The 25,413-nt window shown below is 37.5% G+C and overlaps 1 protein-coding gene across 9 annotated transcripts in view; it reads right to left on the minus strand.

The window, feature by feature from the left end:
• Positions 1-2,300: 2,300 nt before the first annotated feature.
• The window catches only part of LOC129764713 (cyclic nucleotide-gated cation channel alpha-3), a 425,575-nt gene continuing 402,462 nt past the window's right edge, over positions 2,301-25,413 (minus strand). For 7 of the 9 annotated variants that reach the window (XM_055764092.1, XM_055764090.1, XM_055764097.1 and 4 more), the window contains 2 exons: positions 23,968-24,109; positions 2,301-9,810 (listed from right to left, as the gene is read on the minus strand). In XM_055764092.1, coding sequence (XP_055620067.1) covers positions 9,303-9,810; positions 23,968-24,109 — 650 coding nt within the window. In that variant the 3' untranslated portion in view covers positions 2,301-9,302. The remainder of the gene's footprint in view (positions 9,811-23,967; positions 24,110-25,413) is intronic. The other 2 variants (XM_055764095.1, XM_055764096.1) reach the window with 2 other exon arrangements.

Raw genomic sequence — 25,413 nt, forward strand, 5'->3', positions numbered from 1 at the left:
ATCATTGGCTCGTACTTCTTTAACACGTTGAGCCCCGGCAAAAATAGGGAACCGACAGTGAGCTTTTCGTCTGGCCCACGTCGGTCCCAACGAATCGATAGTGAACTTTTCTAAATATCTATTTGTAGCTTGGTTGTTGTCGTTTCCAATGCCGACACTCTTCGAAAGAAAATTCTACTGTCGGTCCGGTGAGATTGCGAAGAAAGGCGTGGTTCCGTAAAATTGAAGGGAACACCTGAACGTTAATATACTCCAAAAATCATTCGGCATTCTATCCTATCAAAGCGACATATTTAATTGAGATGCGGTACAAATCATTTCGCACGTGTAAGATATCGAGACCCATTAGTTGCCACCGACTCTCTTATCTAGAAAGATGGATAATTATATTAGGTTGGGGAGAAAAAAATCCATTATTTTCTCGGTCGATAACTGTAGTGATCGATATCTCGTATAATATATTGATCGATATCAAACAATTTCAATTGAGGGGCTTAGAATGAAAGAGGTGTAAGTGATTTGATCGATTTCTCTACATCGACTCTCTCTTTTGGTCATAACTAAGCTACATACTCATTCCCAGCTGTATTTGAGAATGTGGAAGATAGGTCAGAATAGGTCATCTATCGGATTCTATAGCTAACTCAAATTGGAACGTTTTTGTAGTTGAGTTATTAATTAAAGAAAAAGTTGATGAAGAGAAATCGATTAAGTCACTTACACCCCTTACATTCTAAGCCCCTCAATTTTCTGCGAAGCTCCGACCAAACGGAGTGAAATCAACCCATTTCGTAAACGGATAGTGACTGGGGATAAAAATGGGTCACATATGACAATATTGTGCAAAAACGACGATGGTTTAAGCGTGATGAAGCTGCTCAAGCATCCACGTCATTCTTGCTCGAAATTCCACGCCAAGTAATGATTTCGTCAATTGTTATGTATTGGTCGTTTTAAGTAGGCAAAAACGCAAATTAATGCACGTAATGAAAATATTGCAGATAGGAACATCTGTTCCCGAAGAAAAAAACAAATGATCATTGTTTTCTGATCCATTTCTTTGATCGCCATCATATTTGTGATACTCGAGTGTTTTTTTTGTTAAAGCCAGTGCAGGAAGACTTAAAGCATAATTCATCTTAAATCTGGACGCACTGTATATTATACCACAGCGCTCCTAGTGGTTGGATCTAGAATGTTTTGACAGCATTTTGTTTTGGAATGTTTCCTCTATCAATGCTGATTCGTTTTGTTTCAAAAAAGTTACACGTGATGGAAGCCGCGAAACGAAAATTAATTTTGGACACCCACGTCAAAAACCCGACGTGGTCAGGTTCAAGATTTGGCAAGCTGCCACTACAGCAAAGAGGTACTACAGTGGTATCGAGACAACGGGGTGGATAGACCCGTTTTAATGCGTCCAGATTTAAGATGAACTATGCTTTATATGAAAGACAACTGTGACGAGAAGTAATAAAGAATAAGAAGGGTAGTGTCCAAGGCGCGACGGATTTCATGCCAACTCGTCTTAGGAGTTGACCATCTCAGATAGCAGTGAAACATTGTGGGTGTAAAGATATTGACTATTTAAGAAACTTTGCATACTTGAAATCTTCAAAAAACAATTAGATCACTTTTTGAAAACGGCCAATTTGTTTTCCTATTTTTTTAGAAAAACTTTGAATTAAAAACTTTATTACCTAAGAAACTCTGGTCAAAGAACGAAATGTTTGAACAGTTTGAATTGTAAAAAAAATCCGATTTCAATTTTTTTTTAATTGACCCTGAAAAAAAATATTTTAAAAATTTAAATTCATTTCTCTCAAAACGAAGTTTTCTAAAATTCTCAGAAGGGCACTTTTACAGAGAAAATGTTTTTCCAACAATCACTTTTTCATGTTCACTTTGAATATGAGACCTACAACATTTTAATTATAGGATGAAACGTAGGAAATTGTGTAGGTTTTCATCAATAATTATCGAATTGTTAAGAAAAGATTCATTGAAAAATTTTCTTTTTGAAAATTGAGATTCATTTGCATATATATATATATATATATATATATATATATATATATATATATATATATATATATATATATATATATATATATATATATATATATATATATATATATATATATATATATATATATATATATATATATATATATATATATATATATATATATATATATATATATATATATATATATATATATATATATACATATATATATATATATATATATATATATATATATATATATATATATATATATACATATAAATGGATTTCTGTCTGTCTGTCTGTCTGTCATGTCACCAAATTTGGCATGTGAATGTTTTAGGGGGCAAGAAACGATTCTGTTGTGGTTCGTCACTCCTCCCCCTCTCTAAGGGAAGGCAGCCATACAAATGATACACAAATTTCTGCCTAACTCGAGAACTAAGCAAGCAAACGGAACCAAATTTGGCATGTGAAGATTGCAGGGGGCAAGAAACGTTTCTATGGTCCCTATGAACACTATTCCCCTCTCTCTAGTGGAGGCTGCCATACAGATAAAACACAAATTTCTGCATAACTCGAAAATTAATCAATCAAATGGAGCCAAATTTCGCATGTGAAGATTTTAGGGGGCAAGAAACGATTCTATGGTGGTTCGACACTCCGCCCTTTTTTTAAGGCGGGGGGGGGGGAGGTGTTGGGGCTGACATACAAATGAAGCATAAATTTCTGCATAACTCAAGAACTAATCAAAATAATGGAATCAAACTTGGCATATAGAGGTTTTAGGGATCGATAAACGAATCTATGGTGGTTCGAAACTCCTCCCCCCTTTCTAAGGAGAGGCTGCCATACAATTGAAGCACAAATTTCTGCATAACTCGAGAAGTAATCAAGCAAATCGAGCCAAATTTGGCATGTGGAGGTTTCTATGGTGAATCAACACTCCTCCCCTCTCTCTAAGGGGGAGGAGGGGCGGTATTACCATACAGATGAAGCATAAGTTTCTGCATAACTCAAGAACTAATCAAGCAAATGGAACCAATTTCGGTATATGGAGATTGTAAGGGGCAATAAATGTTGCTATGGTAGTTTGACACTCCTCCACCCTCCCTAAGAGGGGGTGGGGGGAGGGTCTGCATTACTGGAGAATCAATCACGCAAACGGAACCAAATTTGGCATGTGAGGTTTTAGGGAGTAATAAATGTTTCTATGACACCCCTCTCTCCTCTGGAATGGAGGAGTGGTCTCATAAAAATAATACACATATTTCAATCAAACATATTCCAACCAAATGGATCGCCGAATGTATTGATAAGAGCAAAACTCGAGAAAGGAATCGTCAGATTTAGGGATGTCTTAATTCTATCATATTTTCTGTATCAAATATTTATTCCATGTAACGGAGAAACATGTTATTTGCAAGTGGCTGAAAAGTCTTGAACGAGAATTGTATTTGAAAATAATCTGATATTATAATGACGAGTTTTGATAGAAGTACTAGTATTTTTATAGTAAAAGTTAATTTTAGTGGGTAGATTAGAAGATCAATGAACAGTTCTGCGATTGGACCCATGAACTTGCTCATAGTAAGAAAACGTGAATGTGATAACGAAAAATAAATTTTGGGCGGGACGAAGTTTGCCGGGTCAGCTGGTTCTGAATAAAATAGATATTCATGACCCTTAAAATTTCCAACAAGGCACCCATACATCGCAAAATGAGCACTTTTACGGGGGAAGAGTTATTTCAACAACAACTTTTTCATGTTTTCTTTGAAAAAATACTATTAATGTAGAAATCGTAACTTTTGTACGTATAAATTATCGCGATTTTCATGTTTTGCAAATTTTTTTCTTTTTAGAAACGTGTCAAAAACTTGTCAAACGCACAAAAACACACCAAAATGATACGAGTTAGACATTGTTTCTTCAGCAGTCTCTACACAAAAATACCACTATAAAATAATGTATACGTTGCGATGCAACGTGATGTGTTGCATAATTATCGCTACATGACCTGCTCTTCTGATAGCACCACTGATAGAGCACATATTGTTTGTATCAAATGATCAATTAGAGCGCGGAATTTTCATTCATATAATGCTTGACATTTTCCGAAAAATAGGCGTGATCTATTGAAAAATGATCGAGTAATAAAAGTTCTAAATCTTCGTTTTTCATTGCATGCTCACCTTTAAGATTTTAATTTTACTCTCTAAACATTTAACAAACTATACATATACGTTAAAAAAGTAATTGATTAAGTGAATTAAGTCCGATAAGTGGTTACCGGGGTTCTCGAGAAGGCTACCTGCGCGAACATGGCAGAATATTTGGTGAAGCACTGGTATCTAGGATCTAGTTTATCTAGTATCTAGTTTTCGCAAAAACTCTGGAAAGTGGACACCACCGGAGAACTTCCACTACCATGTGCAGCCTTGGTTGGTCGATGATAGTCGATGAACAACGGCTCAGAAAGAGCCCAAAATAGATGTAACGAAACATCTGGTCAGAAACGTAGAGTAACGTAAGTAACATTTGGTGAGTGCCGGGCGACGCTTCATTTTCTGCATACAGTTAGTGCGAAACCGGCTGAGGTGTAAGGTGGAGGAGAAATACTTGAAAGATTAGGATTGTAGAGAACGGGAACATTACAAAGCTCATGGCTCATGGAGCTTCACAAAGCGATCGCTGATTGAAAAGCTTCTTCGAGTTGCTGACAGTAATTGCAATTTGTCCAGCGAATCAAGGAATATGAATGAATTAACGAATTAACAACAATAATAGCCTCAGAAACTCGAAACAGCCACGAAGTGAGAAAATGCGTTTGTTTACGTGTGAACAATTGGCTCAAAAAAGAAGAGGTTCTCGCGGCCATCAGCCGACATTGACGTTCAAGTTCAGAACACAACTTATGCGTTTGAGTCGAACAGTGAAGGAAAACAACCGCAATATGAGTAACTTCATGATAATGTGATTTTGCTGCGTGACAACGCTCGGTCACATCATCAAATCGCTAGAATTTCGGCTCACTCGCATATCCAATATGCTCCATTTATGATTGATTGATTTTTGACGTAGGATTACGTCTTTCGGGAACATATTGGGGTACAAATTGAAAATCGAAAATTGAGTACATCGTGAAAATTGTCCAATTACAAACGTTTATTGCTCAGTCATTCCATGATGGATTGATGAAATTTTTGTGTCAATCGATTTCGGCACCCCATAACAATTTTTTATATTGAAGAAAATAATATATATCATGAAATTAACTGTCGAACAATTGAAAAATCTTAACCTCTGTCCTAACGGAAATACCCACTTCTGATTGGTCGAAATCGACGACACATGCGGCGGGTCCCTAACAGAGACATCAGAACCAAGCTGCCTGGGGGAAATCGGCATTGTAAATACATGAAGGTAGGGGGCATTTTTGTATTGCAAGTAAGATGAGTGATACGATTAATTCTAGCAAATAAAATTCAAATTTGGAGCTTTAATGTTGGTTGCTTCGTGAAATTTCATATCAATGACCGATCGTGTATTGTGAAAAAATCAGCACAAGTGTAAGTGTAAAATTGTATATGGTAGCAGTTGTGTTAAAAATGACTTGATATATGAAACGATGTATTCCAATTCTCATAAATACAAACCAAGGTGTGTTCCCGCTCGAGTACGGGTCGTTTGGTTTAAGCTGTCTGTTTTGTTGTGTTCTTTTTCACCCAAGGAATATTTATACGGTAAGAAAATTGGAAAAATGAAGACATATTAGAAAAACAATACCCAACAACCAAACAAAACGGCCCTTTTCAGGGCCAGCAAATCATTATCAAAAAGTTCTTCAAACATATCCAAAATCAACAGACAGCCTAACGGAATCCTACGTCAACTATGCGGTCGTGTCTCAGACACAGCCGTCCTGTGACTTTTTTTTTTATTAAAGAAGCCTTAAACTTTAATTTTAAATCACCTTCAAAAAGAGGTTTTTGTTTGGTCTGGATTAGGTTTAGAATTATAGAAGCTTTAATTTTTTCATGACATTCGCCTCTAGCATGTAAACCAATTTGAGAAAAACTATAACTCTATCCGAAGGCATTGAGAAAGACCATCTCTGTCAAACGTATTATTAACGTGGTATAAATTCGTTTTCGAAAAGTGGCAATTGTGATCGAATGGTGACTATGGATGAACCATGGATGCACTTTTACATACCGGTATTATGCAGAAAAGAAGGTTATAGGCGTTCGTAGTTTTTTTTTTTCTCTATTATAGTGACTTTCAATGCATTTTGGCTGGTTCGTCACTTTTACTTCCATTTTTGGAAGAATGTCGGGAGTGAGAATTGAACTAGTGTTCTCTGCGTGAGAGGTATGAGTGTTACCACGACGCCAGATCGCCTCATGGGCGTTCGAAGTGTCGTTGTACCCGTTGAAGGTAAAGTTCTGTTCAGCATCATAGCACAATTTTTATGATCTTGCCTATGAGCTGGTGCACCACTTTTCGTTTTCTTCAGTTCTCAAACATAAAGTCGTCTCCAGAATTGTGATCAAAAATACATAACAAAGTCATTTACGAACACATGCATTAACAAGAAAAAAAACCAGAATACAAAAATCAAATGAACAAAGTGGAACCAAAAAAGGAAAATCCAGATCAGAGTAATGATTTAAATGAGTGTTTTTCTATCAGATGTCTTCCTTAGTTAATATTCGAGGTGTCATAATCGCTTACATTAGAAACAGTGCATCGAAAATGTTATCGTTTAACACGTTGAATGCCGCGTCAGTCACCGGTGACTGACAGTATAACATATGGTAACAAAGATAACTAATATTAGCATATAAATAAGCTTGTTAGAATTCCTTTTCGAACAAGAATACCTTCCACTACGAAAACGTTGGCACTAATACGTTTGAAATTTTCCATAGAGTCGCTAAAAACCGTGGCACTCAACGTGTTAACTGAATTGCGCTCATCGTTGGATGTGTTCTCTTTTGTTGGCTGGTGTTGATTTACATCGTCTGAGGTAAAAATAATGTTTATATCAGCCAAGGCGGCGGCTAGGCATGCTCCTCTCCCTTAGGGAAACGGCGGTGAAGTTAGAAGGCTTCTAGAAATAATGGATCCAGCAGTGAATAGTGGAAAACTCTATGCGCTTTCTATGGCACCCAAGAACAAGAACACCCCTCCTCCCAACAAGAAAAACTGACATACAGTTTCCACTGTCTTACTCACTGTACCAGGGGAGCACCATACAAGTGCCTGTATTTACCGGAACATTTAGGAATCATCGCGAATTACGTCCGGTTATCAACTTTCCAACAACTATGGCATAGAAGTGAAGGAAAAACAAAAAAAAAATATGACTGTATCACTATCGTCTCAACAATGACTTTTCAAGGCTATTATACCCCCAAAGGCTAGATGCGAATGAAATATAAATTTAAATACCCTATTGGAAAAGTGAAGATTTTGTTCATTTCTTTGTTTTAAGAGGATTTAAACTTTGCATCTGTCTTTCACCTGCTTCATAGAGCATTTAGAATAAAATTTGATTAGAATTTATTCAATTACCGGTCTCAACTAAACACCGCATACAATTGCCTACATTCAAGAAAAGTCAGTGCCTCGGATATCATCGAATCTTAACTATTAAAAGCGAACAAGCATTCGAAGCCGGTCGTACGGTCGATAAAATCATGAACATAGTTGCTTCGCTGTTTGCACAGATAGTGATAAGAAAACTTAGTTTTCATGCGTTCATTTCGCTTAAACTACAACATAATATGTACAGCTTAATTCCGCGCGGAGCACCTTCCTTTGGATGTGCTCTCTCGATCCGCGCGTTCAGTATCTATGTCCATACGCATTACGTGCATTACTCCATGTCGAACCGAATTAATGAACCTGGGGTTAAGATTAAGTAGGGCTAACAAGAGCTAATTATAAATGCTGCTCACACACTTGGTTGGTTGGTTGATTTTAGCGCTTCGATTGCAACAATTAACTTGAATTTAGATAGGGAAATAGAAGTAGTTCAAATATATTCGATCGTGAGAGTATATTCTTCTTTTGTTTTTTTTCTGCTGTTTTCACACGCACTTAATGAATACTAGAGTGTGTAACGAATAAAACATGTTGTTAGTTGGTCGTAATCCTAGGTATCAAAATTTAAAAAGTGTCAAACATTTGTATGGGATGAAAGAAAACATTTTCCTCTTTGTTGATAATGAAACATTATTTGTCATGGCCGTGTTCAAAACTTCTAAATGGGAGATTCTGACGCGAAGGTATCTAAAAAAATCTTATTCCTCTTAGTAGAATGTTTTTACAGTGAAATATTCACAATAATCCCCTCCGCTCTCCGGGAGGCGATATTTATCAATCATTGAGTGAATGCCTGATTAGTGTTGGCAGTACCGAGCGAGTAACAAAGTGTTTTAATATATTTTTTCCGAATGTAACATTAAATAAAATTAATTTGAAGTGGCTGCCAGCACTGTCCGCACATTCTCAACAATTTCGCGTGCAACTAATATCATCTATCTTAGGTTCTTACACATCTGCCTACGGTATGTAAAAAATCTACATCGTTCGATAATAACGAGTTTGTTTAGTCAAAAGTTCGTATTACGATTTCATTTTATTAGTTTTTATCCTCCTTTCTAGTTCGCTTCTATCATGCAAAGGGTATTTTTCGGGTCCTTCGCTGTTGAAACATTTATGAAATGATCTGACTATCATACAGAGCATGAACTATGTCATTAATGGTGATCTCACTAGTTTTCTTCTTCTTCTTCTTCTATGTTTAGTACCCGAACAAGTGTCACTATCAAGTTTTCCAACGAACTATGGTAATGCTAGCATAAACTGAACTCTTTCTCCAATATGTATAGTTCTCCGTCTTGTCCGGTATTCTGACAAGCTAGTTGACGTAAACGTAATACAATCATGTTGCGACGGTCTCCCGCTCGGCAGGAAGATCCTTCCTGCATGCTTCCGTGTAGTTCTAGAATAGCTGCCTTTGTCAAAAATGACCCATAATGCTGTCTGTTTATTTTGGTTTTGTTCACACACACAGTTTCGCAATGAATGCCGAAACAAGCAAAAATCTGGACTAAACTTAGGCGTGCTCTAGGATTGGTCGTCGATGTTTAGAACCAAACGAACTCTGTTGCTGTTCTGTCCTCGCTTCCAACGCTTTCTCCGCGTGCAAAAAAAAAATTGTAATTTATGTCATGCATCGCACATACACCAGGGCAACTTTTTGAGGCAGCTCGCTTCCGTGTTATATGATACTTTCCCGATTCCGCTCCAGATCCTCGGTTTCGTTCTCCTGACTGATGCTGGACGCAGACGAAGCGCCACAGATCTGCATCTCGATCTCCGCCAGCCGATGTTCGACCTCCCACTGCTGCTGGGCGAGTTTCGCGTTCAGGCTAAAGTTCTCCGACTCGACCGTGTGCAACCGCTCCCGGAGCCGCTTGATCTCGCCCTCGAGAGCCTCGTGCGAACCCAGCAGGGGTGTCGCACCGGACGATTCGATCAGCGTTAGCGAGTCACAGGGTGGACCTAGAAAGTCTTTGCCGTTAGAGGAAAAGCCACCGGCGGTATCACAGACGCTCCTCCTACCTGTCCTGCTCGGTTGCGACTGGGGTCGGGAGGTTTGGTGTGAAGTCGTGCGACTTCTAGGCCGTTCTTCGGAACTATGTACACTAGGGCTAACCGACCCGGGCGACTGGGGCAGCCGACTGCTGCTCAGCTCGCCCCGATGCGACCGAGGACTGGTGATGCGACTGTGGGAAAAGAAACGGGGAAAAATAGTTCGATTAGAATAACGCAGTAGCTGCCGGGGGTTATCCATGGATAGCTCAGGTGCTTGAAATTAACACTATGTAAAAACCATGTAAAAGTGTTTCGCTAAATCTGCAGTAAATTTCAACAAAAAAAAAAAAACATTGAAAAAGACGTTGCTCGTCGTTAAGGTACCTTTGGCGGGGACTACCCGATTTATTTTAAATTTTATTAGGTGTACAAATAAGTTCCCGCTGTTTGAATTGATCCAACAGTACTGATCGATTTCGACATAAATGGTTATATATAAAAATGGTTTTCTGTATGTCTGATTCTTATGGAATCGCAAAATTACTAACGACAACTTTGAGAGCTTTGAGGCACCCCTAAACCATATTCAATTGAGCTGAAAGTTTGCATAGGACATTTTTTGGGGCCAATAAACAAAATTTCTTTAAATTCGATGATGGTTTCTTTCCATACATTCATGGCCACCCTAGTATGGCCAAATACTCAATTCAGATCTCTTCTGTCAACAACTGAGCCGTTCAAAGCTAGCGATCGACCAGAAAGAGATGTTGTGTTCCATGAGAACAACGCAAGACCATACACGTCTGTATCGACTCGCTAGAAACTCCGGGAGCTTGGTTGGGAAGTGTTAATGTATACACCATATAGTCCGTACTGGGCACCAAGCGATTACTACGTTTTTCTCATTGCGAGACTTCCTAAGTGATAAGAAATTGGGATCAAGAGAAGATTGTGAAAAACGATTACTAGAGTTTATCGCCCAATAAGGACCAAGACATATATAAAGCTAACGTAAAAAATGGGAGGGTTATATCTATGATATAACCGCAAGGTTGACGTGGAACTACAGTTGGCTTAGTAATCATTTGTCTGTATTGATTAAATTATTGATTGAATGAAACAACTTTCGAACTTAATTAAAATCAACATATTTGCATATTCGATTTGATGGCTATGATAGGATACACATTTCCATTGGAACAACAGTTCCCCCAACTTGCATGTATTTGCAATGCCAATTTCCCCAGGCATCTTGGTTGGGAAAACCATAAATCGGGCCAATCAAAACGAGGCAGCTAAGGTTCTTAGATATCGCTCGACATTTTACAGTTATTTAATTGCTTATCTCAGGAAAAATAACATTTTATTAATTGTGATAGATACGTAAAAATATTTCCTATCAATTGATGCAAACATCTTTCCAATATATTTAGAAATGTTCGTGTTATAATCATTCGAAATCTTTCCTTTTTTACTGCATGTTCTGTGTTTAGGTTTTCATTTGATCTCTCATATATTCCGGTTAGACGTAGTCTCACGTCAAAATGGTAACAAATTATATGACAAAACGGTACCCATTTGACCCAAATCGAACAATTCGAAACATCTTTAAAAAAAAAATTTGAATTTCACGCAGTAGTACCGTTTTATCTCAAATTCCAAACACTTATCTTTGATGGCTATTAAACAGTGTCTAGTTACTCAGAATGGTACTTTTTCACGAAATTAATATGATTTTTGTATACAATAGAGCCTTCTTTCTCATTTAACTACAATAAATTTGATTTACAAATGCATATCCATGATTATAAACTAAAAATATTCTGAATCACATTTGTCTCAAATTCTGAACACCATGTTTTCATTGACTTCCGAATACTCTTGTCTCAAATTTCGAACAGCGAAAAAGCATTTTTTTTTAAATCATAATTTTTCAACTACTGGATTCAGACGACCGATATATCAACTTGAATCCAATTAGTGAAAAAATATTATACTTGCAAAAAATTTGGATATTGTTTTCGTAATTATTGATTGTATTTGCTTTCTTTAGTTTACATGGTTTCGGGACCAAGGGTGCTATTTTTTTATATTAGGCTGTCAAAACAATCCTGCGGTATTTCCGCGAGGTGTCGTTGTAAGCGCGTAGTTCTAGTTGTATTCATTGTATCGAGTCATACTATAGCTTGTTGGAAAGGTATTTTTGCGCGCTATAATATAGTCCTTGACAGTGTTTTGTTTGGTTAAGTCGTTCGTGAGTTATAGTGTCGCAAATATGGAGCAAAATAAAGAGAAAATCCGACATATTTTACAGTACTACTATGACAAAGGCAAAAATGCATCTCAAGCTGCCAATAAAATTTGTGCAGTTTATGGACCCGATACAGTTTCCATTTCCACCGCACAACGATGGTTTCAACGTTTTCGTTCTGGTGTAGAGGTCGTCGAAGATGCGCCACGCTCCGGAAGGCCTGTCGTCGAAAATTGCGACAAAATCGCTGAATTAGCCGAGAAAGACCGGCATAGTAGCATCCGTAGCATCGGCCAAGAGCTGGGGATAAGTCATCAAACCTTTATTAACTATTTGAAGAAGCTTGGATTCACAAAGAAGCTCGATGTATGGGTGCCACACACGTTGACGCAAAAAAACATCTTTGACCGTATCGACGCATGTGAATCGCTACTGAATCGCAACAAAATCGACCCGTTTCTGAAGCGGATGGTGACTGGCGATGAAAAGTGGGTCACTTACGACAACGTGAAGCGCAAACGGTCGTGGTCGAAGCCCGCTGAAGCGGCTCAGACGGTGGCCAAGCCCTCATTAACGGCCAGGAAGGTTCTGCTGTGTGTTTGGTGGGATTGTCAAGGAATAATCGATTATGAGCTGCTTTCCTATGGCCAAACGCTCAATTCGGACCTGTACTGCCAACAACTGGACCGCTTGAAGGTAGCACTCATGAAGAAGAGGCCATCTTTGATACACAGAGGCCGCATTGTCTTCCATCAGGACAACGCCAGGCCACACACTTCTTTGGTGACGCGCCAGAAGCTCCGGGAGCTCGGATGGGAGGTTCTCTTGCATCCGCCGTATAGTCCGGACCTTGCACCAAGTGACTACCACCTGTTTTTGTCCATGGCGAACGAGCTAGGTAGTCAGAAGTTAGCCACAAAAGAGGCCTGTGAAAATTGGCTATCCGAGTTTTTGCCAATAAGAAAGCTAGCTTCTATAACAGGGGTATTATGAAGTTGGCATCTCGTTGGGAACAAGTCATCGAACAAAACGGCGCATATTTGACTTAAAACAGATGATTGTAACTAATTTTATGAACAAATGAAAATTCAAAAAAAATACCGCAGGACTTTTTTGACAGCCTAATATTTTGTCTTGAAAGCATTTCACATAAGATTTTGAAAAATCAGAGGTGCGATTTTTTTCGTTTTTGAGATATGATTTTCCAGATTTAAGATGTTTTGGTTGCGGTAACTCATTGGACAGAAAATAGAAACATGGAAAATACAACATTTTTTGTGTTAAATTTTTTTGTGGCTTTAATTTGATATGTCGAGAATCTGAATCGGTCTAGTAGCTCAAATGTTATGAATTTAAAAAAAAATCCTTTCTGAAAAAAAGGAGAAAATTTTGATTTTTCGAACCACTCTAAAATGGAAATGGGCACCCTCATAAAAAGAATAAAAAATATGGTTCTACGGAATTCTGTAAACGTTCTAGAACTTGTTCTTCAACATCTAACTCCTATATTTTCTAATTCCGTTGCAATATCATTTTACACAATTCCTCTTGAGCCTTCAATTAGAATCTTCAAAAATCACATTTTTATCCTATTGTATTTATAGTAGCCAATTAACTTTCACTTTAACGTTGAAATATTACTTTTTTTTAGTGAGTCATATTTGAAAAATATTTTTTTTTAACTGTTTATAATAGAGTCCGAAATTGTATATAATTGAATCCAATATAATCGAGTCAGTATTTAATAGAGTCTGTTACTGTAGGAACCCGGTTTTGTTACTGTGGTTTTAGTCGAAAACGTGACTAAGAAAATCAATTTTACACTCGTTGGTTTGCGCCTGCGATCTACATTTTGCAAGGAAAAAGCTTACAAATATTTGTTAACATATGGTCATTTTATATTGTTGCTCCAGAATAGCATTGTCCTCGTACCCAATTGGAGAACTATTGCTGTATTTGCCTGAAAATAGTGTGTTCAAACACCTCCTGTTCGGAATATCAAACATGCATCGAAATTTGAATCAAATTCCGAACACTACTTGTATACTAATTTTAACGAATATTCCTGCATAAAAGATCTTCTTTTTTAACCAATTATAGTAGATTCTTACCATTTCTAGTACTAAACATAAAACAGCAAACATAACCAGTTGAAACAATTACAAAAACTGAAAAATTTAAGAAAATAACGATTTCTACGGAATTTTCTAACGCAAATTTGGTTTTCAATTTGACTGCCACTTTTTTGCAAATGCTTAATATTATAAATCATAGGCTGTATCGATACCTGTTCAGATTCAGTGATGATAGCACTTCTAATTCATTTTCTAGTGTGTTTCTCGAAAACGATTTTTGGTTTCTTTGATTTCTATATAGGGGGGTAACTACAGGAAAAATGTAACGATTCTTTAACCCTCTTGTACTCGCGTGCAAAATCATAACACGTATACTCGCGCACGGTGTCACAGACCGAAAATTAAACTTCTCTGTAATGTTGCCATTGCGTATTTTTCAGGCTTTATTGGCATTTATTTAAAGAAGAGGATATGATTGAATGAAAAAACCCCAAAAAAATGTGTTTTCTTCGTCTTTATTATGTTTTGATAGTCATCTAATCCAGCCTCATCGAAACAGAGTAATTTTTTGATACTTCAACACAAATAACGAAATTCGAATTTTTCACTGTTATTAATTAAAAGTAAGCAACTGAATATAATTCATGGAAGTATAAAGAGCTATAAAATAACATAAAAACGTATTAATCGATTCTGGTTTCATTGGAGTAAGAATCGGAACATAGCATAACTACATGCTCGAAGCAAACATATTTTTTTACATTTCATGCAGTTGTTGCGTGTTTTTTGGGTTTCTTTTATCAAAGAGAAGAATGTATAACGTATTCTAGATAATTACCAGATGATAAAGGTTCTGTAATATAAAGATTGCATATTTCTAATATTCTTTGTCTCTGTATTCTTGGTAAACTAAGAATTAATGCCTTTTTTAGATGGGGCATAAAAAGATTATATAAAAGAATTCCCAGGAACTTCCTTTTCTTTTTCTTGTTTTCTTGTAGATATTGTCCATTATAAATAAAATATCTGTAACTGTTAAAAAATACCATAAGCCACGGATTAGTTTATAGTTTACAGTTTACAATTCTTTCACAAGTGAAATTGTTTTTCAAGTGTGTATATGTATGACGATTATATTTAGGGAATAACTATACAAAAATCAAACATTCATATTTTGCTTTTGAACGAATCTAACGACGAATATATCGACGAATAGTTAATATATGGATCCGTTCAATTCAGTTACAAAAGTGACTGAAACCAAATAATATAGTCCGGTAATGATCTTATGCATTATACTAAATAAATATTCTACGCCGCTAACATTAATTTATACATTTCATTCAACAATATTCTAGAATATGAAAAATGGCATTTGTCCAAAAAAGTTACTCCTATACTCGCGTCGGTGCGTCAGACCGAAAGTGTTAAAAAAGTGGGACACTTCCTCTTTGTACCAACACATGCCATACGCTAAACGATGACAAACGACGAATAACGAAGCTAGAGAGAATCGCAAAGTCGTAGTGTTGATACTTTCTGAGAAATGAATGAATTATTGATTTCTCGGTCTGACAGACCAATGCGCGAGTATAGGAGTGTGAAGAGGGTATTCTTATGTAGAAACACGAATTTCGGACGTTTCTCCGAGTTCCGTAAAAATAAAACAAAGAATATTTCTACTATCTATTATATCATAATTATGTCTATGTTATCTATCTTTTAACAATAAAACTAATATTCACAACTAGAATAGTTAAGTGCTGATGAAGTGAGAGGGTTCAAAAAAAAAGTTATGCCATGGCGTACACGATTCCAGCCCTCCTGGTTATCTGTAACAAAAAAAAATCGAATAGATTCTGAATCAGTAAAGTTGCCGCTATCGCATGCACCTCGGACAAGTCAAAAACATCTTTCTTTAGAAAATGTTTCAAGTTTCAAGAAAAACGCGTTTGAAGTTCATTGTTACGGCCGTACCAGGTTAGATATCGCATCACTGAAATGGCTCTAACGCGGTTAATAATAGGATTTTCGAAAGGTCCTTTCTGGGGGATATTCTTGAATGCCTATACTACAGAAATATGAAGGAATTTTTTTTTTGATTTTCCAAATTTCTGCCTTAAAGACAGCGATTTCGATGTTGATGATCGTCCGCGGGAAATAATGCCAAGATTCCCAGAGATTGTATTGGATGAATTTATTGATAAGAATCCCTGCCAAACGCATGAACAAATTGCTTTAACATTAGGAGTTACCTCGAAACGATTGCATGCGTCGGTAATGAAACTTGAGTTTTTTTTTAATTTGAAGTCAAGGGACGTAGAATATCGTATTTTCGTTGTGAACAACTGCTTCAGCGGCAAAAAGAAAGAGTATTCATCATCATATCGCAACGGGTAATGGAAATATGTATACCAGGGTGACCCTAAAATTTCGAAAAGTTACCCTATACAAAATGTTCACCACCTCGAAATAACAACCTATGCCAAATTTCAGCTCGTTCAAAGCTCAGGGCCCTCATTGACCATCTTTGTGTTGTTACAGTTTAACTACGTTCACGCAATAATCATCAGCGATGGAGATCGATCCACGGTCGAAATAAGATCGATTCATCCATACAACTGCTCTGCTCTGCAAGACACATCGGGCTGCTGTTCTATAAATAACTCAACAATGATCAATCAACTGTCTCCGCTGTCTGATCTAACTGTATAATGGAAGAACAGGATGAAAACTCTTACGCCTAAATGGCTACTGTGTAATGTGCTAATTATATAGATATGATAAACATGTTACATGTACACGATTAAAATTCGGCTCTGTTACAGTTAAATGCTAATGAGCCTAAAATAAACAAAAGGGATAAAAAAAATCAGCTCAATCGGACTTAAGGGAAAGTGGTGCAAAGCGGTCAAAGTTTGAGTTTTTTGAAAATCGAAAAATCACCCAAGGGGGGAGTAAAGGAAATCGGGGTTTTCGAAAAAAAAAATTTTGATGCCAAATGTCTTAAAATTGCATGACACGTCGAGATTTACAGTTATCTAAAAACAAATGTCAAAAATTGATTTTTCAGGCGGAAAAACGACTAAGTGCCAAAAAAACATTTTTTTGACAAAAAAATGTTCGAGATAACTGTATATCTCAACCAGTAATGCAATTTTAAGACATTTGGCATCTAAACTTTTTTTTAAAACCTCGATTTTCGGTGATTTTTCGTTTTTCAAAAAAACTCAAATTTCAACGTTTTTGACACCAGTAAATGAAGTTCTAATGAGCTAATATTTTGCATAGGGTAAATTATTGTGCAAATCAACATTTCGTAGCAAGTTCCGAATGAAATATCGAGAAAACTATTTTTATTGGTACGCAAAACCATACTTTTCGTTTCGTATACCGAAAAAAACTAAGTCCCAGAGTGTCGATTTTTGTCAAAAAAAAATTTCGAAATGACACTAGATCTCGACGTTTCATGCCATTTTAAGACATTTGGCATCGGAAAAAAAAATTTGCGAAAACCCCGATTTCCTTTTTCGATTTTCAAAAAACTCAAACTTTGACCGCTTTGCACCACTTTCCCTTAAGTCCGATTGAGCTGATATTTGCATAGGGTGTTTTTTCGAGGTGGTGAACATTTTTCATGGGGTAACTTTTTGAAATTCGGGATGACCATTTTCATTGGCACCCTAATGAAGAAGACAAAGACATGGGAATTACCCGGTCATACTTCTAAGTCGTCAGCTCGGCCAAATATTCACGCTGGTCGTGGAAAGAAAGTTATACTCTGCATTTGAAGGAACCATATCGATTTTATTCATTATGAGCTATTACAGTGATGAGGGAAGGAGAAAACCCACCCCCATTTGGAATCAAAATTTAAAGTTTTTGCAAACTTTTCGGTAATCCAGTCAATACTACGAAAAAGTAGGTAATTAGTAGTCGATTTTTCCATTTCAGTATCGTTGATTTATTTTTTAGAAAAATAAAAAAAAATACTTTTGTTCCTAAATGGACACGGGTATGACACAAAAAACTTTACTTCATGGTTTATTTACAGTGTGGGATGAAATTTAAGACCACTGCTCAAGCAAAAAAAAATGACAAAACTTTGAGAAGAAAATAATGCAAACTAGATCCATTTATTAGTTTATTTGTATTGTTTGTAGAGATTTATAACATCTGTAGTTGAAAAAATAGTCATTAATAAAAACAGCTTTTTGAGTATACTTAACTATTGAAATGACGCGACGAAATTTAGAACCAGTTCCTTGTTTCGGCTGTTTCGAGTAATGTGACCGATTTTCGAAGAAAATTGATTGTTTCTCGGTGGTATTTTATAAATTAGGTACCTGGTAGGTACTTATTATGTAAACAAGAAGTATGTAAGGTTTTAATTATTGATTTCTAGTTGCAGTCAACGAAAAATATGTCGCACGCATAATTGCACGAAAACACAACGTATGGTCATCCGCAAAATGTCCAAGGCAGACAGCAGCCAACGCGAAAGAATGCTTGGTATGATCCAAAACCTTCGTGTTAATGCCCTCCACGACCTCAAAAAATCCGACACGACTGGATGCCCAAGGAAAACGACCGCGAATGATGACTCTATCATGAAGCGAGCCTCCAAGAATGATCCCTTCAAGGTCTTGAAAAAGATCCGGAACGAACTGAACTTGTCCGTGAGTTCCGGGACAGTTCAGCGGCGGCTGGTGGAGCAGGGGCTAGGCGGTAAAAGTCCCCGGAAGATCCCGATCACCGAAGCATCTGAAGGCGCGACTGAAATTCGCGAAAGATCACTTCGATTGGATCGGCCGGAGAAGGAAAAGCAGTGGCGAAATAAACTGTGGCCGGATGAGACGAAGGTAAACCTCATCGGCTCGAACGCTCACATGCCACAGTATACCACGAAGACATTCAAGAATGGAGGAGAGAACATTATGGTGTGGAGGTGCTTCTCCTGGTACGGGGTTGGCCCCCTAGATCAGTACTTCTACGCCCAAATCCTAAGGGATGTTATGCGGCCACACGCCGAGTGGGAGATGCCCCGAAATAGCAGTTCATGCAGGTTAACGATCCGATGCACACCGTCATGGCCGTCAAAAAGTGGTTCCAGGATAACTAAGTCGACGTCATGGAGTGCCCAATGCAGTTCACGGATCTGAACCGTATAGAGAACCTATGGCAGATCGTGAAAAGGTCGGTGTACACGAAGAAGTCGAAGAATAAGCAGCAATTGTTGGATAGGATCCAAGCTTGTTGGTACGCCATCACGGTCAACACATGCCAGAAGTTGGTGGAATCCATGCTGAACCGGGTGCGTGAAGTGATGCGTAACAAAGGTTACACGACCAAGTACTAACCCTAGAAGCTTTTCACGGTATGAATTTTCTAGTTTTTTAAATTTTTTTTTTACTTTAAATTTTAAAACCGGTCCTAAATTTTGTCGCGTCATTTTAATAGTTAAGTATGCTTAAACGCATTTTGAATAAATGACTATTTTTGAACTACAGATGCTATATATTTAATCAAACAATGCATATAGATTATTATAAATGGGTTGAAGCACTGGATTGGATTATTTTTGCTCAAAGTTTTGTCACTTTCTTTTTTTTGCTTGAGCAGTGGTCTTATACTTTTGCCTGACACTGTAAATAATAAAAACAAATTATTAATAGTCAATATGACCCCATTTGGTCTCGATAACGATAACCTGAAAACGCTTTGGCATACTCTCCACGAGGTTCTGGATGTATTGGGGATCTAGCACGTCCCAAGACGTCTTCAACGCAGCAAAATAGTTTTGCTCATTCGTAACGTCAGTTTTTGCCACCTTGTTGTCCAAAAACGCCCATAAATTCTCAATAGGTTTCAAATCGGGATAATGGGGTGGCCACACCATTGGTTTGATCCGAATCGAACTGAAGAATGCTGCTGTTTTCTTCGCAGTATGCTTCGGGTTCTTATCTTGCTGAAAGATGCAGTTCCATTTTGAGCATGGATTCTTCCAAGTTTTCGCACGAAATGTCGTTGTAACCATCCAAATTGTAACCAACCAACCCACAATAAACAGCCCCACACCATGATGCTTACACCAACGTGCTTCATAATCGGTTGTAGATGCCGGTTCTGGAGGCGTCCGACCAAATAACGCACTTCCAAGAACTTCAGTGGCTTGTTGACATGGTCCCTCGCAAACTGAAGTCGTTTTTTTGTTGGTGTCGCTGATCTTAGTCGATTTTTGACAAGGTGGCTCTTCAGGTCCCGTTCCTCCAAAAAAAAATAGGGTAAAAAAAACAAAATACGGTAAAACAAACTTACGCAACTGATTTTTTTTATGTCATACCTTAAAATTACCCATTTCGGAACAAAAGTCATTTTTTTTGTTTTCTCAAAAAATAAATCAACAATACTGAAATGACTAAATAGTCTACTAATTACCTACTTTTACGAAGTATTGACCGGAATACCGAAAAGCTTAGACAATAATTTAATATTGGAACACTTTGATTTACAATAGGGTGGATTTTTTTGTGTCCATCACTGTATTATAGCCGAACGAAACAATTACTAAACGTTTTAAGTTAGGTACCACAGCCTATGGATAAATATACCAAAAGTCCTCAGAAATATAAGGCGAGCTTGTAGGGGCAAATATAGAAAACAGGGCACTTTCTGCTTTCGCCGGAATCTTGAGTACCGTTGGTCGGAGGTGAAAGTTAGCTGTACCAGATATGCATCATGAAAGTATGCATTTTTTTGATTTATAAAACAAAAATTTTTTCAGAAGAGCCTCAAAATATTTTTGTTTGAAGCAACCCACAATTGATTCCACACATTTCGTCTATTTCTTAGGCAAATATTCTATATTTGGAACGGAACTCGACATTATTGATATGCTGATCATCCAACTTACTATGTTTTTTTTTTTGTAAAATGACACTAAGGTAAATGATTTTGGTTTGTCCAGTCGAAAATAAAATCATGGTTTGTCCACTTTTTTGAATGCTCTAATTTAGCACACCTTTGTCAAATCAGGTATTCTAATGTTTCAAAACATATAAATGAAATTGTCCAGATGATTATATCGTAAAATATTGTAAACATCATTCTTGCACACGATTTGTATCAGATTTACATAGTTAAACCATTAAATTAACGCATTTTGAGGAACTCAATTCTGATCATGAGTTGTCCAATTCAATAATGTTGTTTTGTCCACATGATCCACATGACATGATCCACATGATCTATGGCAACCGTTTGGCGCGCTGCAGTTTGTTTATGGTGTCCTTCGCTCGTAGCAGAAATAAAGTTTCTCTGTGTTGAGTGTGTTGAGGGTAACACTCTTAAAATGCCCAAGAAAAGGCAATATTCTGAAGAAAGAATGGATGAATATAATGACAGTAAACTCAAGCAATGATAAATGCAACATCTACTTGAGAAATCGAATGTTTTTATTCAAAAATGGTGATTTTTAAAACCGGACAAACCTTGATCATTTTTTGGATAAACCATGATCAGAGGTGGTCAAACCATGATCATAATTCCTCTTCGAGGAAAATCCTTAAAAAAACATAAAAATTTGAATAATTTAAACACTTTATGGTAGTATTAAAGGGTGTGTCACATCAAATTGCATCACGGAAAAAACGCTGTAGGAATTTAATTTTTAGGAATTATATCTTCAGCTTTCGCTTATAATCAGATAAGAGTGTATAGATCACGTTGGCCATGCTTCACTGTCAATTTTTCGTAAATTTGGAAAAATGTCGTCGAACGAAAAAGAGCGTCGTGAATTAATCCTGTGCACTCATTTCGAGAATCCGGAGTTGTTACATCGGGACATCGGTAAGATGCTGGGAATCGTCCAATCCACGGTCAGCAGAGTACTAAAACGATATTTCGAGAACCTAACCATCGACCGGAAGGTGAAGAACGGCAAAAATGGATGCTCCGTCAGTGAAAAAGATCACAAGCGCGTAGTTAAGCAGTTTAGACGTGATCCGAGAAGTTCGGTCCGGGATGTCGCCAATAAGCTGAATTTGTCAAGTTCATTCGTCCAGCGGACCAAGCAGCGGGAGGGCCTGCGTACATACAAGGTTCAGAAGGCTCCTAACCGCGACGAAAGGCAAAACATCGTGGGGAAGACGCGAGCCCGGAAGCTGTACACCGAAATGCTGACGAAGCCGCATTGCCTGGTAATGGACGACGAAACCTACGTCAAAGCGGACTTTCGTCAGCTGCCGGGCCTGTTGTTCTTCTCCGCAGAGGACAAATTCAGCGTTCCGGAGGAGATTCGCAAGCAGAAACTATCCAAGTTTGCCAAAAAGTACATGGTGTGGCAAGCGATCTGCTCTTGCGGAAAGCGGAGCGCCCCCTTCGTGATGACCGGCACGGTAAACGGGCAGGTTTACCTTAAGGAGTGCCTACAGAAGCGCTTACTACCACTATTGAAGCAGCACGAGGGCCCGATCATCTTCTGGCCGGATCTCGCTTCGTGCCACTATTCAAAGGACGTGTTGAAGTGGTACGAAGCCAACGGGGTCACCTTCGTGCCAAAGGAAATGAACCCGCCCAACGCGCCGGAGCTTCGCCCAATAGAGAAATATTGGGCGATTATGAAGCAGGCCCTCCGGAAGAACCCAAAAGTTGTCATATCGGAGGCGGACTTCAAGAGAAAATGGATTTCTGTTCAAAAAAAACTACAACCTGACGTTGTACAGAACCTTATGGACGGGGTAAAGAGGAAGGTGCGAGCATACGGGCTTGGGCTCGAAGTATGAATAAAAAGAAAATGCCAAAAGTTGTTTAATAGTTTTTATTTTACTGTCTAAAATTTTCAAAAGGATTGGTCTACTGGGCGAATTTCTACAGCGTTTTTTCCGTGATGCAATTTGATGTGACACACCCTTTAGCAACTAGAGACTTGGGACTTTTCAACAAACCCAAACTCGTATCGATTATATGTGATTTTCATGAAAAAATTTGATATGCATTTATTAGTTGCGTAAAAACACCCCAAATCGGACAAACCAAGATCATTTACCCTAATATATATTTGACGATTAATGTCAAATGAAAATATGCCATATATTGGAAATCGAAGTAATGCATGCTAGCAACATATATAACGCCAACTGCACAATTTCAATCCGTAACATGACATACATAAATTAATTAATAAAATTGTAAAAAATAAATTATAAAATTATACATATTTTTCATATATTCCAAATAATTATAGAGCGCTTCAAGAGTTCGCTTTTTGAATAATTGCCGAAGAGGGTTTTCGAAGGTTATTAAGCCGCCTCATCCAGTGCAAATAATGCTGAAGAGAGTGGAAAGTACGAAAAAATGATCAGTTGACATAAACTTGAAGACAGTAGTGACAGTCAAACAGGATGATTCCCTTGCTAACGAAATGAATAAATCAAAACTGATTTAACGCTTTCGTCGCCCCGTCACCCAGATATGGGTGACACTTTCGTCGTTCAAATTGAATAATATTTTTGGAAGGAATTTTATAGAACAGGCTTCTAAATGTAACTACAGAAAAATAATAAAATCATAACCATATTATACCATTATTACCAAATCAAAGAAAATGCCAAACTTCAGGGACTTCTGGAACAACTTTCAAGAATGTCAAGAATGTATGAACAGTTCATCTGTTTAAGAGAGTAATAGATGTCTAATTGATGGATTTTAGATGCTTATAGAACTAGTTCGGATGGTTAAACGAGTTTTTATAATAATTTTAATAGATGTTTATATCCCAAAAAATACTTGCGAGAGTGACTTCATTAACAACTGCTCCAACACACTACCGGAGAACCAATGTTCACACCATCCTCGCGAAGAAGCTCTTTCCTGGTTTTGAAATAAAAACTATATATAAAATTAATCATGAAATTGTGCTATCCATGGGCTAACCCACGCAGATAAATGGCTTTATATCGATGGAAATGTCGGGATGAGAAACGACACGAGACCGATGGTGACACTACGGATTAGTCCCTTACCTGTTCGCCGGTGGTGGATATGTAGGGACCATCGAGCTGGCGGACGTAATCGCTGTCGTCGGTGATATCCACATGTCCTCGATGGTGGTGCGGCCCCGCGTCTCCACTAGTCCTGGTGTCGATTGGCAGCGTCCCATTGCGACTTTGGTTTGAATAATTAATCGCAAAAATAGCACATAGTTAACACAATAACAATCTAATCAAACAGTACAAACGTTGCAGTCGTGCCCTCACTTTCTCTCTATCTTTTTTGCTCTAGCAATTTCCCATCCGGTCCCACAGGGAACCGTAGGGCGATAAATTAAAACCTCTCCTGTAATGCTCTAGTGCAAAAACAAAATGTAATACTACTAACTGAAGATTCAACTACGAGATAGCTATGTTCAGTGGAGTTCGTGCAAAGTGCGTTTGAAAGCAGAAAGTATATTAGATATTGTTACTAAAACTGAAATTATTATGGATTTATAAGCATTCCAAGATATTACAATTCACGATGGAAAACTAGTTAAATAGATTGTTCAGATTTTCACATTGATGAAAATCTCGAAAGAAAACTTCAAGCGTTATATTCTATACTAGAAATAGTTACCCCACAAACAGAAAACTTCCAAAGCTGAAGCTGATCGCCGCCGAAATCACTTGAAGAAAAAAACTCTGCACCAATTCCGCCTCTAGCCTTCTTATTACTGACACATTGAGGAAATTGTTATATGCATCGAATTACCCTATTCAGTAATCATCGTCAGCATTTATATTCTTCCTAGTTCTTAGTGACTTCCATGCACACACTACTGTGGTGGATTAACAAGAGGAACTATAATCGAAGACTTCATTTTAGGTAACCAATTTCTTGTTACTAATGATCAACCCACCAGAATCAATCCCTCTTCCGGTTACACTTCTGCGTTAGATCTTGCTATTTAAAACCTTATTCGATACTTATTTCCCTCGGCCAATATTCCTTGACATTCTCGGCTAGAGCCATGTGGAAATTCTTTCTACCCTATGCCCAATAACGTCATATAAACATTAGTTGGGCCATAGCCTGGAAAAAAAATCGTCCATCTCGTCTTTACATACTAAACCACGATCCCTGGTTCAATGAACATTCGACACAACATAGATAAAATTCTGCGAGATGTTCTCAGCAGTGACGAATTATAATCTATCAACTAATTGAATGTTTTTCTAGATTACTTTCGGCGAATAAATTTGTTTTTGGCAACAGATCATAACGAATTAATTTTCTTTAACAAACCAAAAGTTTTTCTAACTGATTTCCAGTACATCCAGTATATCAGCCTTTCGCAAAGATAATCACCCAAAGGGCTTTTTCAATGCTAGAGGCGAAGAAACTTTAACGTTTAAAGCTTCTATAATACAATGTATGGGAAAAGGGGAGTGTTTACAATTCTAGTCAATTTGAATCATTTAGGTATAAGGGAA

The sequence above is a fragment of the Toxorhynchites rutilus genome, chromosome 2 (assembly GCF_029784135.1).
Source record: "Toxorhynchites rutilus septentrionalis strain SRP chromosome 2, ASM2978413v1, whole genome shotgun sequence".
Lineage (NCBI taxonomy): Eukaryota > Metazoa > Arthropoda > Insecta > Diptera > Culicidae > Toxorhynchites > Toxorhynchites rutilus.